This window comes from Perca fluviatilis, chromosome 15, assembly GCF_010015445.1.
Source record: "Perca fluviatilis chromosome 15, GENO_Pfluv_1.0, whole genome shotgun sequence".
NCBI lineage: Eukaryota > Metazoa > Chordata > Actinopteri > Perciformes > Percidae > Perca > Perca fluviatilis.
The window spans coordinates 25682793-25704337 of record NC_053126.1 but is presented as its reverse complement, the minus strand read 5'-3'; the positions used below and the strand labels follow the sequence as shown (position 1 = coordinate 25704337).

The 21545-nt window shown below is 41.0% G+C and overlaps 1 protein-coding gene across 6 annotated transcripts; it reads right to left on the bottom strand.

The window, feature by feature from the left end:
• Nucleotides 1–569: 569 nt before the first annotated feature.
• On the bottom strand, nt 570–20007 carry traf7 (TNF receptor-associated factor 7). 6 transcript variants are annotated; one of them, XM_039823936.1, is made up of 22 exons: nt 19895–20007; nt 17190–17330; nt 16943–17064; nt 16709–16800; nt 16160–16276; nt 15944–16036; nt 15001–15034; nt 14690–14912; nt 14397–14531; nt 13796–13891; nt 13387–13508; nt 12487–12560; nt 12308–12356; nt 11796–11923; nt 10997–11079; nt 10831–10870; nt 10581–10697; nt 8306–8428; nt 5284–5403; nt 4728–4859; nt 4070–4189; nt 570–3661 (listed from the first exon to the last, which is right to left on the bottom strand). In XM_039823936.1, the coding sequence occupies exons 3-22, from the start codon at nt 16992–16994 to the stop codon at nt 3647–3649; spliced, it is 1965 nt and encodes a 654-aa protein (XP_039679870.1). In that variant the 5' UTR covers nt 16995–17064; nt 17190–17330; nt 19895–20007; the 3' UTR covers nt 570–3646. The 6 variants fall into 6 exon arrangements, with proteins under 6 accessions (XP_039679870.1, XP_039679875.1, XP_039679871.1 ...); XM_039823941.1 differs by having other exon boundaries at nt 16709–16797; XM_039823937.1 differs by having other exon boundaries at nt 16943–17000.
• Nucleotides 20008–21545: the final 1538 nt, after the last annotated feature.

The following is a 21545-nucleotide window of genomic DNA, read 5'->3' as shown; positions in this document are numbered from 1 at the left end:
TTCTCTCGGTTATAAAAATAAAAATATGATTTCAGGTGTAAACCAATTTACACACCACAAACAAAAAAAAAAACCTTCCCTACAAACTTCACTTACCAAATTGTTGAATTGTTGATCGATAGAAAATGTATTTTAAAAATAGAAAACGTTACACTTACAGAAGGTTCTGTATTCGTTACACATGATCCGGATCGATGTGCCGTTCGGTGCAGATGTGGAACTCGCTCCGGACTTTGAGAATAGGCGTGACCAAAAAAGAAAAACTAAACTCAAGGTCCACTAACTAGCTTTTTCCAGGGCTTTCAACAGCATGTTGTGGTCTTCATCACAACTTGGGAAACTTTGTTTTTGTACTGTAGGTGTTTGGTGTTTTTTCCCCAACCATTAGATTTAGTTGAAAGTCTTGTAAAAGCTAGAGGGTGAACCTTGAGGTTTTATTTTAATTAAACTAATTCAAAAAAAGGTAAAAAAAATAAATAAAACCTTTTATGCTCAATTTCCATATGCTATTCAGCATCAGCGCAGATAGAAGCACGTTTCATAGTGGAAATAAATCCGATCAACAGCTCTCAAAGTGTACAACAGTTTTATTGATCAATGATCAACTCAGGCTTACATGATTACAAGTATACAAGGAATCACTTGAACTGTGACCAGTGAAGACACTTCCTTCCTTTCCCCACTACCTTTCTCACCAAGGCTACAGTAAGTACAGTAGTAGTGGCCAGATGTGCACTGAAATGAAGGCAACATAATTCTAAACATCTGTAAAAACTGAATTTAGCCCACGTGTCTAAATTTGGTGTAGATGTACATGATCTCATGAACTTAAAAACTACCCTCCCAGGCTCGTTTAGTCAGTTTTATACATTGTCAACCCAATATGGGTCCCCAAACATAATTTAGGAAAGCAGGACTTCACTTTAGCTCAATGGCACTTTCTATGCATTTGCCTCTGGGAGTTTAAAAGGGTAAATTCCATTTTTTTTTTTTTCTTTTCTTTCAACCTGGACTATTTCCCCATTCCTCACATAGACCGATGTGAACAAAAACCTTTGAAAATCGGTCCAGTATTGAGCGAAAACGCAGTAACCGGGCCACCGCGAACCGGGCCGCAATGTAACCCAATGGGGCAATTGTACACCCTTGATTTTGAAATGATTGATTTTGCTCCCGACTAGCTCAGATTGTTACTAAAAGTGTCTGACAACATTATTGTTCTCGCGAGGTGACATCTTGTTCTGAAGATAGCGGTGTGTGGAACGCGAGTCCGGTGAACGCCGTTTATTTTTTTTCTCAATACTGGAACAATTTCAAAGATTTTTGTTCACATCAGTCTATTAGACATAAATGCATAGGGGTAAAAAGCGTTCTGGTTGAAACCACCCCCGAAATTACCCATTTAAGGTTAATTACAAACGATCACCTGCTTGCCTTCACTGTCAGTCCATCGAGTGTTACAGTCATAAAACAACAATCAGCATTAATCTGTGGTTATGTTCATTCTAACCAGTCCAAGTTAGAAATCAGAGAGAGGAGGGGGGAGGAGGGAGAGGCAGAAAGAGGGGACAAAAAGACACATCATTACAGTCTTTCCTTACTTTTCATCCACACATATGGCACTCATTGAAACACACTCACATATACACGATAACAGACACACAGACACACACACACACACACACACACACACACAGACACACACACGCCCTCTCCCCCTGTCCCTCTCCGTTATGTAGGCCAGTGTGAGTCATTCTCATGGGGCACATGTCCGGGCTCGGCACTAATCTTATTTTACACAACTGTACAACCGTTAATGGCTCTCTGAATACAGCTCTATCATGGCACTAATATAAAACTCAGTAAATCTATAGATCCGTCATTCTCTTTAAAGTCTTCACTTGATAAAAAGTGTTTTGTAAAAGGCTGGTTTCACTGACTTGTGGGTGACAACCCCAGTGGTCGAAGAGGGAGGAAAACCGTTAGTAAGTCTGGGACCTGAAATGGAGTGTTAAGAGACAAAAACCATCTCCCTCTGGACATGGTCTGCTAGGAACTGGACATGTCTTTAGTTCATTCTTAATGCTTCTCAGCCATCGTTTTTTTATCAACACGCCAGCTAGTGTGAAAGTGCTAAAGTATTTCATTTTCAGGGTTCGTCCTGGCCAGATGCTGACTGAAGTATGGGGGTATCCTTTCTTTGATCTTTTATGGTTCGCATTTCTTTCTTATTTGCGCAAGTTGATGGAAAATTTGCCTTCATGAATCTCTTTGCTGTTGATCAACCAGACAAAACGTGTCAATATCGGCAAAGCGTTTTCAGAGATGGAGAGAAAATGCTGCTAATAGTTTAGCCTTCTGCTAACTGCAGCCAAAGGCTCACAGCTGCGGCTAATTCAAGTTCATCTTTCTGTAGCTAGCTAGAGCCTCGAATCACAGTCTGTCATCTCAAAGGGCTTTACAGAGAAAACAGGACAGTCATTCTCATAGAATTGCTGTTATATAAACGGCATTGGGATCACAATCCCGATCGGGATGATTGAAATGAATGACAGAGTACTCGTACAGGTTCATGTATGAAACGCGTGCATGTGCCCGTGCTCATCTGCTGGGAGGAGCTTGGTTTAGTTTAGTTAATTATATTATAGAATCCCCATTAGCTGTGCCCTTAAGCACAGCTACTCTTCCTCGGGTCCACATTAGGACCGAGAGGAGAGAGCTGCAGGCGGAGGGCTGTATTTTCAAATTCTAGTTTGTTTTGCCTTCTCCAGAAAACTGCCTACGCCAGCTTTAAGTTATGAATAAAGACCACCAGGTTACAACAAGGGGGGAAAAAAAAGAGGATACCAGAATATTAAGGGGAGGATAGTTACTATGTGGTCACCATGACTCACTCACTTCTTCATGAAGAACTGCAAAAATAACAAACACGCGTCTGTTTTAACCCTTTTTTCACTTTCTGATGTTTCAGGGAAAATCCTGGTTCGGGATCAATTAAAGTTTTTTCATACATTTTAACATAAAACTACTTCATTTGCATAAAATAACATCCCAATTTAAATGTCCTGTCCTTATGTATTGTGGGATACATGACATATACATTTGGAGTGAGTGTGGTGTCACTCCATGTTTGTGAAACCAGCCCTTTGACTTGTGTGAACAGTATGCATCAGGCATCATCAGTACAGTTCTGAAACTGGCCGTGTGTCCGCAGGAAGCAGGCAGGACTACAGTTTGAGAACCCTCTGCTTACTGCTCTGATTACAGGGCTGCAGCAGCCAGTCCATGTTAGTTTTTGGCAGAGTGCGGTGCAACCGTAAGGCAGCTTGTCTTATTTTGCCCCGTAATGCACTGGAGAAGAGGTCACTAAGGAGCGTGACCACGAGTTGACCCTCAATCCGGGCAATCTGGTCAAGGCGTTGAGAGGGTTTGTTTGAAGTTTTAACAGCAACACAGTTGAAAATGCTTCCGATGCAGCTTGATTGTGAAGGGGTGGTTGCTACTGGTCTGTGGCCGTTAAATCACAATCAAAGAAACAGGTGTGGAGGAGGAAAATGGCGTGGAAAGGTTACCGTTCATAGCGTCTGTCTTCTGACTAACAAAGACACGTGGAGTTGACTGGACTCCTGCAGAGCAAACGGTTCATTTAGCATGTCCACACCTAAAGAAAGAGAGAGAGAGAGATATTATAAATAATCTTATATTGTGTTAATGTTCATATTACTGTTTATTGTGTTCTGTTCTACAACTTCTATAAGGTTCAGTTTGAGGCTTCTGTCCCCGGGTTAAATAAATAAAATATGTAACTATGTAAAATGTGTAAACTGTAGTATGGATGGACAGACATAAAATTGCCATGCATGTATAGAATTGGTGATTGAGATTAAGGATGCTGGATGGATAAAGCAGAAAACATTGCAGTAATGAATGATGTTAGAATCCAAGGAGAACCTGCAGCATGGACAACAGGACAGCATCTTTACTGGGTGGACTGAGCAATGGAATAGAAGGGGACAGATACAGATGTACAGCAGCTGGAGCAGCTGGTGGGAGAGACGAGCAGTGGTACCTTGACGGTGCTGTCGACAGCACCAGAGAAGAGGCGCCCTCTGGAGACGGCTAGAGCCGTTACACTGCCCTGGTGTCTGAGCAGGGTCTGGGTACAGATCATGTTGTCCATGCTCCACACCTACAGAACACATTACAACAACGTCTCATCATATATAATAAGCATTTTACACACAAACTCAACTTCCACCCTTTTGTTGATACATACAGTTTTCCATGATATTAGTATCTTTGAATACACGCACAGCATCATTAGTGTAAGCGTAGGGCTGCTCGATTAAGGGAAGAAAAAAAAAATCATAATTATTTTGGTAAATATTGAAATCGTGACTATTTCAAAGACGTTGCATTTATTGAACTTAGCAGTTAACAGTGAAACAGTTAAACAAATCAACAGTAAAAGGGACATTTCCCTTAATACTTTTCCCGTTTAAACATATTTTTTCATTCAGAACACAAGACAAAATAAGAGTTTACTTGCTAAACATAATCTGCAAAAATAATCTGTTTTTGTGATCGTTAGGATCCAAAATCAAAACTGCAATCACAATCAAAATGTGATTAATTGCACAGCCCTATGTAAGAGTAAAGTGCACTCTGTCTTTCCACACTCACACAAGACAAACGCGCAGAGAAATGGGCACGCGCTCCGTTCTTACCCTGAGTGAGCGGTCGTAGGAGGCGCTGAACACTTTGGTCTGGTCAGGGGTGGAGATGACAGCAAGAGCGTAAACTGTTCCCACATGACCTGTCAGGGTCCGCACCTGCTCTTTAGACTCAATGTCCCACACCTAGAGAGAAGACACAAACACCTTCATCATCACCATCAGCATCATTAAAACCCCGGCATCACAGTGGTTTGTCTGGGTCCAAGAAAGCTTTTTTGATTTGTAAGGTAGTTGATGTAAGCAACATTTTTTATTGTGGTCTGGTGCTAATGTGTATTGAGTGCATTTAACCCTATCTTTATAGAGGATACGCCCTATGTGAATATAATCTGAATACTTAGAGGCCAAAAACAAAGAAAAAACATAAGAGCTAAGTGTAAATGGCGCAAGAAATTACCTCATGCCTTGCGAGGGATGGCGAGACTCATTCTAGTTCTGCTTATGAGGCAGGAATAAAGGAAATGAAAATTTAAAAAAAGCAGGTATAGCCAGTCCTATGTGTATGTGCAGCAGTGTGTGTGTGTGTGTGTGTGTGTATCCCCCTCACATGGATGAGGTTTTCATAGGTGCCACAGACGATGTGGTGGTTGGTGACGGCGATGGAGTAGACGCTGCCCCCACTGGTCTGCAGGACGTGAACACACTCCAGAGAGCGGATGTCCCAAATCTGACAGACAGAGAGAGGATGGAGTCAAAATGACATTTTAAAAGAGAAAGAGGAGGATGGTGAAAAGGATGTGAGAGAGTGAGTATCTTAGGAAGAGATGAATAAACATAAAAACACGCATACACTACTGTATATCAGCAATGGAAAAAGTGAGTTGTTGAACAGCTGCAAGTTTTCATTTTCCATCTCCATGGTAACACAGAGTGGAGTGATCACTAGTTTAATCAGCTACTCTAGCTGGCCAATCCCAATGCGGCACTGAAAAGCCCAGAAAATGCAGTTGAGAGACAGAGAGATAATACTCATATGTCATCGGTATCTCGGTTTCACACACGCCCGTGCATAGCTTATACTGAGCATCACGTTATATGGCTGCAGCTTTATTTGGCTTCAAACAGCTGCCAGCTGTGGCCAGAAACTAAATGTTGAGAGCAGTGAAGTTGCAGTGAGCTAAAAGATGCTAAAAACGCTCCGTATAGCTGAGGGGAACTGCAAAGTTTATAATTCTGTGGGTTCCTCACTACTAGGTCTGTGTATTGGCAAGAATCTGGCGATATGATACGTATCACGAGACATGGGTCACGATTCAATATATTGCAATATATTTCGATACTGTGCGTAAGGCGATATATTGGGATTTTTTTGAAAGTATAATTTTTGAAAAACTAATATTTAAAAGCATAATGTGCATAAAAATCAAAGAAGTTTACTTTAGGTAAACAATTCAGTACACAGAAAATCAAACTGCCAGTTTGGGATTGTGGTTCACAGGTTCTTAGTGAGCTAATGTTTATATGATAAAGTAGGCCAAAGTTCAGCCATAGCTACATTGTTAGCTTCTATATAAATGTCAGGCCCTGCTAGGCACTGCTAGGAAAGGACACTAGTGGGGTGTCTCAGCATAGCCATCTAGCGGTAGGGGGTTTAAACAAAACATAAAGGTGAACCACTGTCTTAAATCAATATTTTTGCACGTAAACTAAAAAAATCTAATCAAATTAAAAAAACAATTTAAAAATCTATATTGCGTTTTTGAAAATCGATATAGTATTACTAAATAAAATATTGCAATACTCAAATGTATCGATTTTTTCTTACACCCCTACTCACTACGAGTGACACCTTTTACATTACTCATTTGATCCACTGTAAGTAACAATATGCAGTATAGATTATAGCAGCTTTAATCAATATCACATGAAACAATTATGATCTGCAACTCATTGTCCCAATTGCTTGTCGGGTACATAAAACAAATATTTACTGGTTAAATCTTCATAATTTTCTTTATGGTCTATATTTTTGTTCGATTGACTTATTAACTGAAAGAAAAAGAGAATATTCAATAATGACCCCCCAACAGGGTAATTTATAATTTTTTTAGTCATATATGTATTTTTGATTTATATAAAAACAAACTCAAAGGGTTGAGCCAGGATCAGCTTCTTGGTAGGACAATTCTGAATTTTCTGTTTACTTTGTTTTCTGCTGGGTCCCTCTACAGCGAGGCCCCACTGGTCTCATTGAAATGAACAAGGAGAATGCACACGATGGAAATGTAACCTCTAAATCTAGCCTATGAGCTTTGTCGCAAGAGATCTTTCTTTCTCTCTGCTCCATCCTTCCTGTCTCTCTGTTGCTATTATTATACACAGTATTATTATTTATACACAATACACTGGTAGCCAATGTAGAAGCAAGCCAATGAGTCCAACTTATCAATCATCAAAAATACAGACTAATTTGATGAATACTAGAATATTAATTTCTTAATCAGTGCAAAAAAAGTTTTATAATTAAACACTTCGGAGCTTTGTAGTTCCTCTGTGTCAAAAGTTATTTAATTGCCAAAATGTTCAAAGGGATGTTTTTCCCTGAATATTGGCAACATTTGTCACAGCAATTTCTGCAGCAAAACATTTTCTTAACGACTTCTCCAGCTAAGTACTGGCTAGAGACTGACTGCTCGGCTTATAAGCGTCATAAAAAGGAGCGCCGTTTACTTTATCTGTCCTTTCATCGCTCTTTCCTCGTTCTTTATTCTTCCACAGACATTCCTCATTCCCACGACCAGTTTCCTCTCTTTGCTTTCTTTTCTGTCTCTCTTTATCTCTCTACAGCGTCCCTGAGGTATTCATTAGTGACCACACACACACACACACACACACACACACACACACACACACACACACACACACACACACACACACACACACACACACACACACACACACACACACACACACACACACACACACACACACACACACACACACACACACACACACACACACACACACATGTATATCTCTACACAACCATAGGACAGTATCAACTCATTCCACCTTCCTCTGGCTTTTTTTGTCGTTACTCTGAATCCAAAATTAGCACCAGCCATCAGCCACATTCCACTCAAATCTGTCACTGGCAGATAAATCTGTAGCACCTGCCAAACACAACACTTCCTTATTCTGCTGAAAACAAAAAAAAAACTCAAACTTGACTAACTGCATCTGAGGAGAAAGATTCAGATGACAGCATCGACAGTTATGTTGTCTAGTAAAAAAAAAAAAAAATTAATTAATTACAGGCTATTTACTCAATTGACTGTTCCCTAAGCCCCGCCCCTATTGCTACGCCTATCAAGTGTCCCATTTTAGCACAACACATACAGTATGTGGTTTACAGTGATAACAATGGCAAAGGTAACACATTTAACACCTACTACTGAAAATCTTTACATATGAAGTTTCGCTCTTACAACAGCCCCATGTGGAGAAATCCAAAGCTTGACAGGCCTACCGTGCCTAGTTATAGTTGCTAAGCTATGATTGGACAATCAAAACATTAATTGAAACTGTGTGAATGTATACTACTTATGTCTCCCCACCCCTCCACCTACCTTGATGGTCTGATATGAGCCGCTGTACAGGTGGTTCTGGGAGGCCACCAGTGCTCTAACCCAGTGATTCAGACCGGTCAGCTCCTTCTTCAGCTTCAGCTCCGTACCCACAATGTCCCACACCTACACAAATGAAGTTTATGTAGATGATGAAAATTGCACGAGAATAGATTAAAAACTGTTCATTTAAGAAATAACAACAGCTGAAGTTATTAGAGATCTTCCATCACAAATAAAGTTCAGTTTGAGTTAGTTATTAACTAATTAACTATTAACTTAGTTATTACTTGAGAAATAACAATGTGCTTTGACTGCCATTTTAACACACACACACACACACACACACACACACACACACACACACACACACACACACACACACACACACACACACACACACACACACACACACACACACAATGGTGAATAAAGTGAAGTGCATGATGTCACTGAGCTCAGAAATAAGCTGGGTGACGGGAGGGGGAGGCACTTGAGTTGGGTAATAAAGGAAAGTCCCTGTGTGAAAGGAATGACATCACACACACACACACACACACAATTCCCTTTTCTTGTAACCATGGTAACAAAGACAAGGCTGTAGCCATTGCTCCTTACTGTCTGCCTCTCCTCCTCGCTGAGCCACATTTTTATACTCATCTTTTGAGTCAAAACAAAAGGCCAGTTAAAAAACATTTCCTGGTAATTAGCTGATACTATAATTTATACTTTTAAAGAAATTCAATCTTAACATCTTCCTAATATCCTCAGCAATTACAGACCAATTTCTAACCTTCTGCACATGTCAAAACTGCTGGAAAAAAAGACAAAAAAGTCACTCAACTCACCACTTATCTATACAGGAAATAACCAATCTGGATTCCACGCAGTCACTCCCACTAAACACGCTTTGGCCAAGGTGACAAACTATATTTTCCTCTATAGTTTAACTGCTTGATCTCAGGACTTTGGCATGGTTTCATTTTTATTTTACAGCACTAATTGTGTGCATCATAATAATAACCTGTCTAGCTCCATCCTAAGCCCTCCTATGCGCTGTACATACACTGATGGTTGTGTAATTTCTCAAAGCAAAATGTAATTTTTGACCCGTCCTTGTGACATGAATCCTACATTAAGTCTACTGTCAAGATACCTTTTCACCATCTCTGTAATAAAGCCAGAATCCGTACATTTTCTCTTTGTCTAATACTGCGGCTTTTATCCATAAATTCATCTCTGTCCCAAACCCACCAGAGTCGATTAAAAAGTAATCACCCTGACACCTATAAGGCACTACAAGGGCTAGCACCTTGATACCTCTCAAATAGGGTTGGGTATCCTTTGGGTTTTTCCCCGATACCGGTGCTAAAACGATACTTTTAAAAACGGTGCCGGTGCCTAAACTGATACTTTTAAAAAGGTTTAAATATATATATTTTCAAAAGAAAAAAAAAGGAGCACAAAACGACAGTCGGCGACATTAAAGAACGGCTTGTTTATCGCTAAGGCCAAATGGTCAAGATTAAATGATTTATTAAAAATGTAATAACAATAACTTATTTCACCAGTAAATTGCTGGTAAACAACAAAAGGGTATTTTACAATAATTTTGAATGCACCACGGGGCTGGCGAGGCGAGTTTCAAGTGAACGCACCGCCTGTGTTGTTTTTCTGACAGCGGCAGCTGCGGACTGTTACGTCTCGGTGTTGGAATCCTCTACAGTCACACCGTTTAACGTTAGTTGTCAGCATTTTAACCGTGTTTAATCCAGCTGCTAGCTAACGGTAGGCTAACTTTACATGCTGCCAAGTGTATCATGTTAACTAGCCTCACATGGAGCGCTGCTTCTGTTGACTCGAACGTCCGTTTTGGAGCATCAGAGGGCAGCGCTGGCATTTCAGTAGCACCGAAATGAGGCACCGAAATCCACGTTACTATTCGGTCCGGTAGATACCGGTTGTTAAGGCACCGGTGCCGTATAAGCGCCGGGTTTCGGTACCCAACCCTACTCTCATACCTTGTTTTACCATATAAACTAGCAAATAGTTTCTACAGTCTTCTGCCTCAGGATACTTTCCAGTCCATTGTTTTCAATGTTATATCAGTAATTTAATTGTTCTGTATGTTAGTTCTTGTTTCAATAGCTGTAAAGTGAATTGAGGCACTTTCATATGATAAAGCACTATAAATAATCCTTGACTTGACTTCAGTGGAAAATAAATTTGTGCCTGTGATATGCAGAAAGTCTGAAAATAATGAAAAAATAAACTTTACCTTAATGGCCTTGAGGGAGCCGCTGAACAACATATTGTGGGAGGAGACCAGTGTACATACAGGGTTGTCATGGGCACGGATTGTATTGACTTTCTGCAGGGTCTGGATGTCCCACACCTATGCAAGATGCACAGCGGCAAGACACGCAACAGAAAGACAAAAACACAACTTCTATAGCATATGAAAACAATTCAAACTGTGCAAGTGTGCTCTTAAAAAGAGGAAGCAATGGGGGGTGAATGTTACTTACGATGATGGTGCAGTCTGCAGAGCCACTGTACAGCCTGTTTCTATGGAGACCAAAAAAAAAAAAATAGATCAAATCAACGAGTTATGCTTTGGGGAAAAGGCTGGTCATTCCCAGTCGACATGTATCTTATGATCAAAGCGTGTGTTGCTTATGTGCGTGTGATTACCCTTGAATACACAATGCTAGTACGATGCCATCATGGCCCTCGAGGGTTTTCTGACATTTGTAGGTGGTACACGTGTCCCATACCTGAGGGCAAGAGAGGAGACAGATAGACATACTGCAAAAAGGCTAAATGTTGTGTTTGTGTGCATCTTTAGGCCTCTTGAAAAGGACAATTCCGGCGCAAAATGAACCTAGGGGTTAATAACATATGTGTAATGAGTCGACCGTTCTCTGGGATATGTTTTCATGCTAATCGAATGTGTCTCTAGCTTGAAACAAGCTAGCGCGAACAGCTGATTAGCTTATAACGCTAGACTTCGGGGCAGAGGGTAAATCGCTATTTCTACACCACTAACAAGGCTCATTATGCTACAGTTGAAGTGTGGCGCTAATTTGAGCCTTGTTAGTGGTGTAGGAATAGCGATTTACTCTCTGCCCCGAAAGCTAGTTCATGTCCACTAAAGGTGTCCTCTAACTCTCCAGTAATGGCATTTAAACAAATCTATAATTCCAGATTTTCAATACAAAACAAGGTTGTGGGTGGAAGTTATCTGAATCTCTCTAGATGTAGGTGGGTAAAGGCGGTGTTAAAAAATAGCGCGGTGTCAAAAATAAGACCATATGGGGGTTGCATTGGTATGGGCGTGTTGCTACGGGTACTCTGGAGAAGCTTGAGTAATACACGCATGTGTTTAAAGGCCTTCTACACCAACAGTGGCATCAAAAAAATGAAAAAAAATAAATAAATCCTTTTTCGCAGTGTCTGCCTTTCATTTCCTTTGTGTGTGCGTTGATGTTACCTTGATAGTCTTATCTGAGGATCCAGAGAAGAGTAGGTCTCCAGTGGAGTACACACACAGACACCAAACGGGACCCTGGTGGCCAACAAATGTCCCCTTACACTTGAAGATCTGCTGGGGGTCGTATGCTACACACAGGCACAGAGATGGGTATGACTGGATATGTATTTTTCATTCGAAGCTAAACAAGAGAGGAGTATAATTGAAGCAGAAACAGGAGGATTAAAAAGGGAAAGGAAGGTAGATGAGGAAAGGAGGAAGGAAGAGACAGACGGAGTTTGGTGAAGGAAGGTGAGTGGGAATAAGGGAGAGGAGGAGGAACACCCAGAGAAGATAGTCAGAGCTAGATTTTGCATTTCAAGTCAACAGAACTTTAATGATAAAGTCATTCAAAACTGCTTCCAGGTCAAAGCAAGTGATTATCAAATTGCTTTCCTCCACGGAGAGATGTGAAGAACAATGGAAAGGAGAAAAGGGGATTTTAAAAAGGAGGACAGAGAGCATATACTTACAGCCCAGGATTCCCATGTTGAGCCTGGCGTTGATGTGGGACAACTCATCCTGCAGAGAGACAGGCAAAAGCGTAGGGGATTTGTTTTAAAGCGACACTAACACACCTTTTCCAATCCTAATTCAAATTTGTATTCTCACACATACACACTTGTCTCTGTCTGCATGTACACACACTTACGTTAAGCATGGACGCATCTCTACGAAATTCCATCAGGTCCTCGCTGAGTTTACTCTGGTTCTCATCCAACACATCTGAAATACACACACAGGCAAGGTAACTTTGAGACAAAGACATGGGACGCTGTGCTCTAGCTGGCTGGTCCATTACGGTCATAATAACACTTTCTCCAGTCGATATTTCCTGTCAATATGTATCCATCAGCAGCCAGAAGGTCTGTGTGATCTGATAAAAACAGGCACTTAGGGATGCACTAAACCATTCCCATACCCAAACTCCATTATTACTGACTAATCAGATCCTGAGTACTGATCCGATACTAGTACTCGTAGTTTTACATAATGCTAAATCTGTAAACCAATCTGTGGCATACAAATTGGTTAACTTAAACTTAGGTTAACGTGAGGCCGTAACTACAGATCACTTCTTAAGTACAAGTGGAAACATTCATACATTAACGTGCTTTTAGGGGTTATGAAAATTTGGTTTATGGAATTGGGAAAGCATCATATTCTTGTCTAGTACACATAAAATACATAGTTTGTGCTTTAAAGTTACAATATTGAAGATCTCCGTTTTGTTTCTCTTTGGCATCACTTAACAAGCTTTGATGAACACAAACAATTGTATTCCGTCCAAAGTTTCAAAATGACCTCCTCACAAAAAGTGCATCTACAGTTAGAAAAACTAAATGTAGTACATCTTCGGTAAGTTAAGTGCTGAAGTCACTGTCAACACAGCGAAAGCCTACAATGCAGGAAGTGCCAACGTATCAGTGGTTACTTTACACGTTAGTTCACCGCCGCAAATAACTCTTTTAAAGGTTATAAATAGGAATGTATTCTCAGTCCTGGCTTATATGGCTGAATAAGCAGGTAGAAATGAAGAACTCTAGCTTACCAAATTTGAGCTCCAGGTTCTTCTCTAGCTGATCCAACTTCTCAGATAGTTTTCCCAGCATAGAGCGCAGGAAAGCAATATCTTGGTCCTTCTGGGCCAGAGTCACCTGCATCTCATGGAACCTAAACAGTGTCAAAGGGCAGAGATTTCAAACAGATAGATCAGAGACAATAATGACTTTATTATATTTATGGAGTTTTATTAGGTTTAAAAAAAAAAGCCAATGAAGTTGTGAAAGGTACACTGAACACTTGGTAGACAGACAGAAACCAATCAATCTAACTAACTAACAATCTAATTGTTGGATATCTGAACACTTAGCTCTTCAGATGAGAATACATCAAGTCTTGAATCTTTGTCACAGTCAACAGCTCCACTTGATGTGTACAGCTTGAGTAGGTCTGCTCACCTGTCATCAGTTTGTTGCAGAAACTCCTTCAGACCCTCAAATTTACACACTTCCAGGTGTGTTTCATACGTGTCCTGGTTACCGATAAACGTGCAGCTGTCGGGGAGAATAGGAAGATTGGTGACTGATTTTTAAAAGAATCCACAGAAAGAGCCACCTTAAAAGGAGGAGGCAGAGCGTTCCAAAGTCTCGGCGCTAATACATGATTACTTCATTGATTCATCATCATCATCATACAGGTTTTAGATTGTGGGTTATTTGTAACGTGATTACGAGTTACTGAGTGTGACTGTTACTTTCTGTTAGCTCTTGTTTATGGGAAATGTACGTATGTGCATGTTTGCGGGTGTAAGTGGATGTATGTGGGGGCGTGGGTAAGTGTATTGCATATTAAGTGATTTTACATATATTCACGTAATGGAATGTCTGTGATGTAATGGGTATATTTTATGTGTCCAGTGTGGACCCCAGGAAGAGCAGCTGACTGCTACGGCATCAGCTAATGGGGATCCTTTTAATTAACAAATAAATAAATATAAGAATTGGAGATTAAAAACAAACAGTAAAATCATTTGTTGAAAGTGTGTTTTTTAGGACTCACCCATATTTGGAGTGCGGACACTTGATGTGCTCACATTCTTTGAGGTGAGCCTCCAGGTTCATGGTGAGCAGCGGGGGGCAGGAAGGGTTGTTGGGACAGCGGACTGGCCTGTAGTCACAACTGGCCTCATGTTCTCTACAGAGATAAGAAAGATAAAAAAAAAAATTACAAAAGGGACAAAGGGAAACTGTCAGCATCTGCTCTGCAATGTGTTGCTGCTTTACATTATAGCACGTCCATAGAAAAGCAGTAGAAATAAAACGCCCCACTAAAACCCTTTCTGTAGTCCTTACTTGCGTGTGGTCAGTTTGATGGTGAACGGGCAGCCCAGTGGGTCCACCTCGTACGCTCCAGGTTTCCCAGCCACTGTGGAGGTGGAGACTGCAGCCCCGCCTGCAGCGCTTGCCGTGGCCCTGCAGCCATATTTACAGTGAATGAACAGCTCTCCGATCTGCTCGGCTACCGCAATGTTGTTCACCACGACCGTTAGCTTGGCCGCGTCCACTGGGCACTTGTCTGTGACGGGAACAGACGTGAACGTAAGGTTTATAGTTAACTCAAGTTGTAACTACAGCCATGATGCAGGCACGTTCAAAAGTCTCACCTGAAGTCAAGGCACATCGTCTGCAGAAGGTGTGCTGAGGGAGAAGGAAAAACAGGCATGGTGAAATGTTCATGTTTCTTTAGTTTTTTTATTGTCACGACACGGCTGAGGTGGGTGTGGCTCAACTGCGTCGCAGAGCTTCCAAAGCGGAAGGGAAGCAGACTAAAGCAATATTCGCACAGGATTAGTATTACCTGGTGACCTTTAGTCATTTGTAATAATTACAGAGGTTGTCTGTGGTCCTTATCCTGAGCGAATTGGCCACGTCTGTAATTTGTAAAGTACAAATTCCCCCGCAAATTACCTAAGATATTTCACCGGATACCGAGGTCCTGTGATATTAGTCCCGTGCGAATCGACATGCCGGTGATTTGTTGGCGTCGTATATCATTTTTTTCAAGGTTTTTGTTTCCTGTACCCCTTTTTATCCCTCTCTCAAGACGAACAGGCCTATGAGACCACGGGGGGCTACGGACGCCGCCTTTCATGGCCAACCTAGTCTTGAAGGACACCAAGTATTTTCAGAATGCCGTTACAACTCCTCTTTTCCCTATCAAGTTGTGTTAATGTTGATGTCTGCGTCATAAATGTCTACAAATGAACTATGAACTGAGCGCCAACGCTGATCGACGCTGCACCATATGTTTCATATGCACAAGTAAACCAAGCTCTGGAAGCCCTAGACACCTAACGATGATATCGCATTTTCAGTGTGGTTATGCCGTGACATTATTATTACAAGTTTTAACAGAGTAACCATTCACTAAGCCCTGCCTCCCTGGGTTAACGGTTTTAGAACCGTTAAAACATTTTAAAACGATTTTTACAGGAAGGGTGAGCAGAGTTTAAAGAAAGAGACACAAAGAAAATCTGAGAGTGGTCAAAGAGAACAAGGAAGATGGAGAGATGGAGGAAAGGCCGGAAGGGACAGAAGGAAACTCACCCCACATGTGGTGATGACGGGGTCCTTGAAGACGTTACAGCACAGCTGACAGCACAGTTTAACGGACGGCTGTTCAGCAAACACCTGGGGCTCCTGCACACAAACACACTCTCATTTGTTCATTTGCGGTATGGGTTCAGTTCCAAAACTATCTGTTTTTACATATTTACATGGTTGCTGACGTTTCGTCATATACATTAGTGCTGTGTGTCATACCGTGTCCTCCTCCTCTTCGTGCAGAGAGAAAGTGGAGCGCAGGGACATGTTGGACTCAGAATGGAGAGATCGGATTGAGATGGCTGAATCTGACCTCCGGGGAGTACCAATAGGAGGCTGGGAGGGATGGGAAGCAGTGGAGAGAAGAGGTCAAAGCCTGTCCATACATCGATAGTACCAGAGTACATCCACATGTGTGGGATGTTGTGCACAAGTTCCTCCATTATAGTTCACACAACTGATGAGATGAAATGTGACGTTTGACACAGGGGTTTAAAAAAATTCACTTTTACCCACCCATTCCAGGTGTACTTTTACTTTTAGGTATACTACTATGAAAACGCTATATATGTCAAATGTATTATTTTTATTATTACTTTGAACCCAAGGCTCTTCAGATCTGATCAGCTTTGGTAGCTTTATAAGAAATGTTGATGTCTTTGGTCTTTGAATCCATTAGGCTAGCTTGGAAAAAGATAACATGTAAAAGGATGTATGTGTGTGTATGTGTGTGTTTGTGTGTGTGTGTGTGCGCGTGAGAGAGAGTACCATTCCATCGTCGTCATCCCGGGGAGAGTAGGTCAGAGTGCTGGAGGAGGAGGGAGTTCTCCTATGCTGCTTGTAGGTGCTGGAACCTTCTGCTGAAAACATATGAGGGTAAAGTCTCAAGAAATAATGCCAGAATATTGGAGTACTTCCGTGACTCTCGAGCAAAAGAGAGAAGCAGTAATGTTGGGAAAAAAGAGAGAGCATTTATAGAGGGGAATATTATTAGTGTATCACCTTTGGCTCCAGCAGCCACGGCTGCGAAGGTAGGGCCAAATGAAGTCTCCATCCTGCTCTGCAGCGAAGAAAGGAGGGTTGGATGGATCGATAAATTGGTATAGAGACAGTGTGGAGTTCAACTATATAATTATTTAAACAAAAAAACAAATGAAAAAGTAATTACAGCAGGAATACATCCCTCAACATGAGTATAGTCTGGGTATTTAATTAAAATCTCTCCCTGTGTCACACTATTTTCTCTCACCTCGTTGCCAGAGTCTGCTGCTGGGTTGGGGGGGCTGCACGGGATGACTGCTGATGCTGCTCCTAAGGAGTATGGGTTGTAGCGAGGCGTCTTACCACTGCTCCTAACCCAAAGCACACACAGTTAGCAGGTCTGCTAGGCCTACGAAGAGAAAAGAGGCCAGGGAGGGGTGAGGTGAAGAGAAATGGAGGGCATTTATAAAGGAGGAGACTGGGAGAAAAAGGACACATGGTACAAAAATAATAACTCTGAGGATTTCTAAACAGCACTGTGATTGCAGGAGCCTGACTGAAATCAGGATATATACACATAATGCTAGCCATAAGGTTGACTTTATGTTTTAACAGAGACAGAAAAAAAAAACACCCACCCACCCACACTCGGTCCAAGAAATGTTGGCGACTGCCAGTAGCTTCAGTACCGCTTAAAGCTACGAGAGGCAGCGCAGTGAGAAATAAGTGCAGCGTGGACCTTGTACAGTGGAGTTACTGTTGTTGAATTGATGCCTGACCTACTTTACTGGCCTCAAGCACAACAACACAATCAAACATGATTCCACTTCAGTCCTAACAGCAAAGAAGTTTTCATGGCTTACTTTGTTCAACTGGATTGTTTTTTATAGGTTGTAGAAGCACATGGGGCTGAATCAGTCAGTCAGTCAGAGATATTAATATGTTCATTAGAGCTGGGCAGTATAGCCATCAAATACTACTTATACTGTCATAAGATTAGATGTTGTCTGTCCAGGAGTTTTCATAAGTATTTTGTCAATGGATATTTTCTCATCCATATCATATCTGTGTTGTGAACACTGCATGAATTATTTCCAAAAGAGCTCTAAGTAGACATGTCATATAACATTGCTTTTAGTAAGGTTTAGTTTTGCTCAACTTGACAGTTTCCTACAGTTTTAAAAGGTGATGTAGAAATGTATCGTACATGACATATTTACATGCTTAACCTTGTCCTTCGGGTCCCGGTGACCCGAAGGACAACACAAGGGTTTTAATACAGCACCTTAGTGCTTTTTTTGTACAGAATTTTTGTTTGTTGTTAAATTTTTGTTTAAATGTGCTCTAGAAATAAACTTTACTTACTTACTTTACAACAGACAGGGTTTAGAGAGCAATTCTCAACAAAGTAAACTAAGTATATAATCCCTTGTGTTGTCCTTCGGGTCACCCGGACCCAAAGGACAACACAAGGGTTAAATTTAAGACTAATACCGTACATGCAAAACTCGATGCACAAATTCAGCAGCAAAAGCTGAACAGAGGAAGTTGCAGAGTAGAGGAAATGGTTTTCTACTTAAATTGGCTCTACGCACTCCTCAACCATCAGAGATGGAAGAAGTATTCAGATCCTTTACTTAAGTAAAAGTAATAATACTACACTGTAAAAATACAAGTAAAAGTCCTGCATTGAAAATGTTACTTAAGTAAAAGTATGTAGGTATCATCAGGAAAATGTACTTAAAGTATTAAATGTAAAAAAAATCCTCCCATTTTTCAAACTGGAAACGATCCAAACAGTTCTGTGTTTAATCTGCTAATCGTTTCAGCTAGACTACATATCGTTGGGTACTTTCATTTTTAATAAATATTTTATGAACTACATGTGTTTTGTGTGCGCAGAATCTTCATTTGTAAAGTGACTAGTAACTGAAGCTGCCAGGTTAATGTAGTGGAGTAAAAGGTACAACATTTCTCTCTGAAATGTAGTGGAGTAGAAGTAGAAAGTGGCATGAAAAGAAAAGACTCAAGTAAAGTACAAGTACCTCAAATTTGTACAGTACTTGAGTGAATGTACTTAGTTACATTCCACCACTGACAACCATGCAGATCCTCCTCCTGAGACATACACACATGTGAGGCAGCAGGAAAAACACACAAACAGCTGTCTGACTGAAGGCAGCACTGACCCAGTCTTATCAACAATTCCATAATGGAAACTGTAAAAAATGACTAGCATCTGGAAGCCCTCAAACACACAGGGGGAGGCTGAGAGGCAAAGAGGGAGGGAGCTACACAGAGACAAAGGGAAGAGGGAGAAGTGACAGCCGAAAAACCAGTGACCCGGAAAACTAGATACTGATGTAAACAGAAAGGTATGCGGACTGTCAGCTCATATGGTAATATGTTGCAGAATCTGCCAATGAAAGTATCCAGGACCTCTAATCCGCTCCAGCCAGCGTCACTGTCTCTTTTTTCACAAGCCAGGAGATTCCCGTAAAGAGGAGCCCCGACACAGGGAAGGGGGACGGACGGAACGAACACACACACACACACACACACACACACACACACACACACACACACACACACACACACACACACACACACACACACACACCAAAGTTGAACACTGACAGCTAGCTAGCTAAATGTTCAAACACCAAATATATACGTATAGTATATAGTATAACAGTTGTATGCGAGGCAGCTACTGTAAACGACAGCCCACAGTGCACTTTCTTGTCAACCGTCATCTTGTCAGCAACCATTTAAAACTGCGATAATTAGCTAGCTAAAGAAGCTCATTTGCTAGCTTAAGTTAGCTAGCCAATGTTACATTTTCTATTAGCAATCACTGCTGCTAACGGTCTTTGACAAACTATTCTAACCACCAACGGGGAATATACGTTATGTTTTACTTAGTAAGTCAACTATTAAACAAAATGGCTGGGTAATGGTTTGTGGACTTACCATTATTCATTATACAGCGTAGCTGTAAGTCTGCAGACGAATTCCTAAATCTTCCTCTCTCTCTCTCCCTCTCTCTCTGCCTCACATACACACAGTTCAAATGCCGCAGTGTGTTCTGGGACATGTAGTAGAAGGCGGACCGCTGTCCCTCGATAAGTATCATTTTCTACGCTGTCTGACTACGCCTCCCACAATCCACTTCGGTGAGCTGCCATTGGACTCGGTGCTGTCAGTAAATTCCGCAAACCAACTGCAAAGCGCACTATTCCCTCATAAATCCACATTTGCTCCGGTTCTGCGCCGTTATTGGCTCCTGCCGAGACCGAGCCATCATGCGACAGCAACCATCACGTTTTATGGTAAACGCACGTGCACGGTGGTGTGATCATAGACAGTATATAAGGGTGTGATGTGGAGAGCTACTGACCAACAGCACAGAGAAACTGTAAAATACTGTACCATGCAGCCGCATGCATGGTTAAAAGATGTTATATACAAAAAGAGAAAAGAAAAAACATGAGTATGCTTTAATATAGGCACATCATGATTCAATATAGGAAGGTGATAGCATTATCATAGAGCATAAAAGACAGACAGATAGATAGAAGACAGATAGATAGATAGAAGACAGACAGACAGATAGATGGATACATAGGTGGACTTTACGATCCCAAATTGCGAAATGTCTGTGTTACAGCAGCAGGCAGGTACAAAGCACACAACACCCATACAGAATATAAAAATTAATAATAATTAAAAAGATAAGGTAAATGAAAAAATATATACTGTATCAGTGGAGAATACAAATATTGTTACGTCCTATAAGTAAAACAGCACAAATACCAAAGATAATATGTATAAAGAAAATATTATTTTATAACATCAGAGATTGCATCTTTCTCTGTACTTTGCGCATATTTGTTGCCATTTTCTACACCAAAGCCATCTACATAAATCCATGTACTTTTTGCTTTTAGCAAATGAAGCCATTCTGTTTTTGTCTCTAATTGATTTCCCCATACTGTGGACTTTCTGTGGGAAAGGTGGCAGTAAGTCCAGTTAAGACATTCCTGAAGTGCTTTTAACAAACAGCTTTGACACTGAGAAGAAACCGTGCAAGAAATACATCACAACATTCATGAACATCCCACACTTTGAATTATCAGCACATGGCAAGAAACGTGTGTGAGCATGCACGTGTGTGTGTGTGTGTGAGTGTGTGTGTGTGTGTGTGTGTCTGTCTCTGTAAGTATAAAGGAGCTGTAGCAGAGAACAAACTGATGTGAGGAACCCTGATGTCTGCATGTCAGTTGTCAAAACAGAAGGATCAAAAAACGTCTACAGCTGTTGGGTTGCATGGCTCAAAAGGTTATGTAGACGGTAGAGGAATAATTTTTTATTCTTTTATTATTCAGTTTTCTCCTCCCTCAATTCTTCACCTTAGCCTTATAGGATGTCCAGATATTTGGTAAAAGCATATACACTGTAGGCCTATATATTAGTGTTTTCGTTATTTCATGCTACCTTTTCACCACTAGAGGACGCTGCTTCTCTAGATGTAGCCAGAGCATTGGACTAAAACACCCTCTTTATGGTTGTCTGGGACACTTTTGAGAAAGTGGCTCAGAGATTTCCATGTAAAAGTGATACA

Coding starts and splice junctions, on each gene's coding strand:
- traf7 (XM_039823936.1), bottom strand. CDS start 16,994: ATGGAGACTTCATTTGGCCCTACCTTCGCAGCCGTGGCTGCTGGAGCC. Junction 14,532..14,689: donor ATCAAACTGACCACACGCAA/GTAAGGACTACA, acceptor TTATCTCTGTAG/AGAACATGAGGCCAGTTGTG. Junction 12,357..12,486: donor GAGATGCGTCCATGCTTAAC/GTAAGTGTGTGT, acceptor GTCTCTCTGCAG/GATGAGTTGTCCCACATCAA.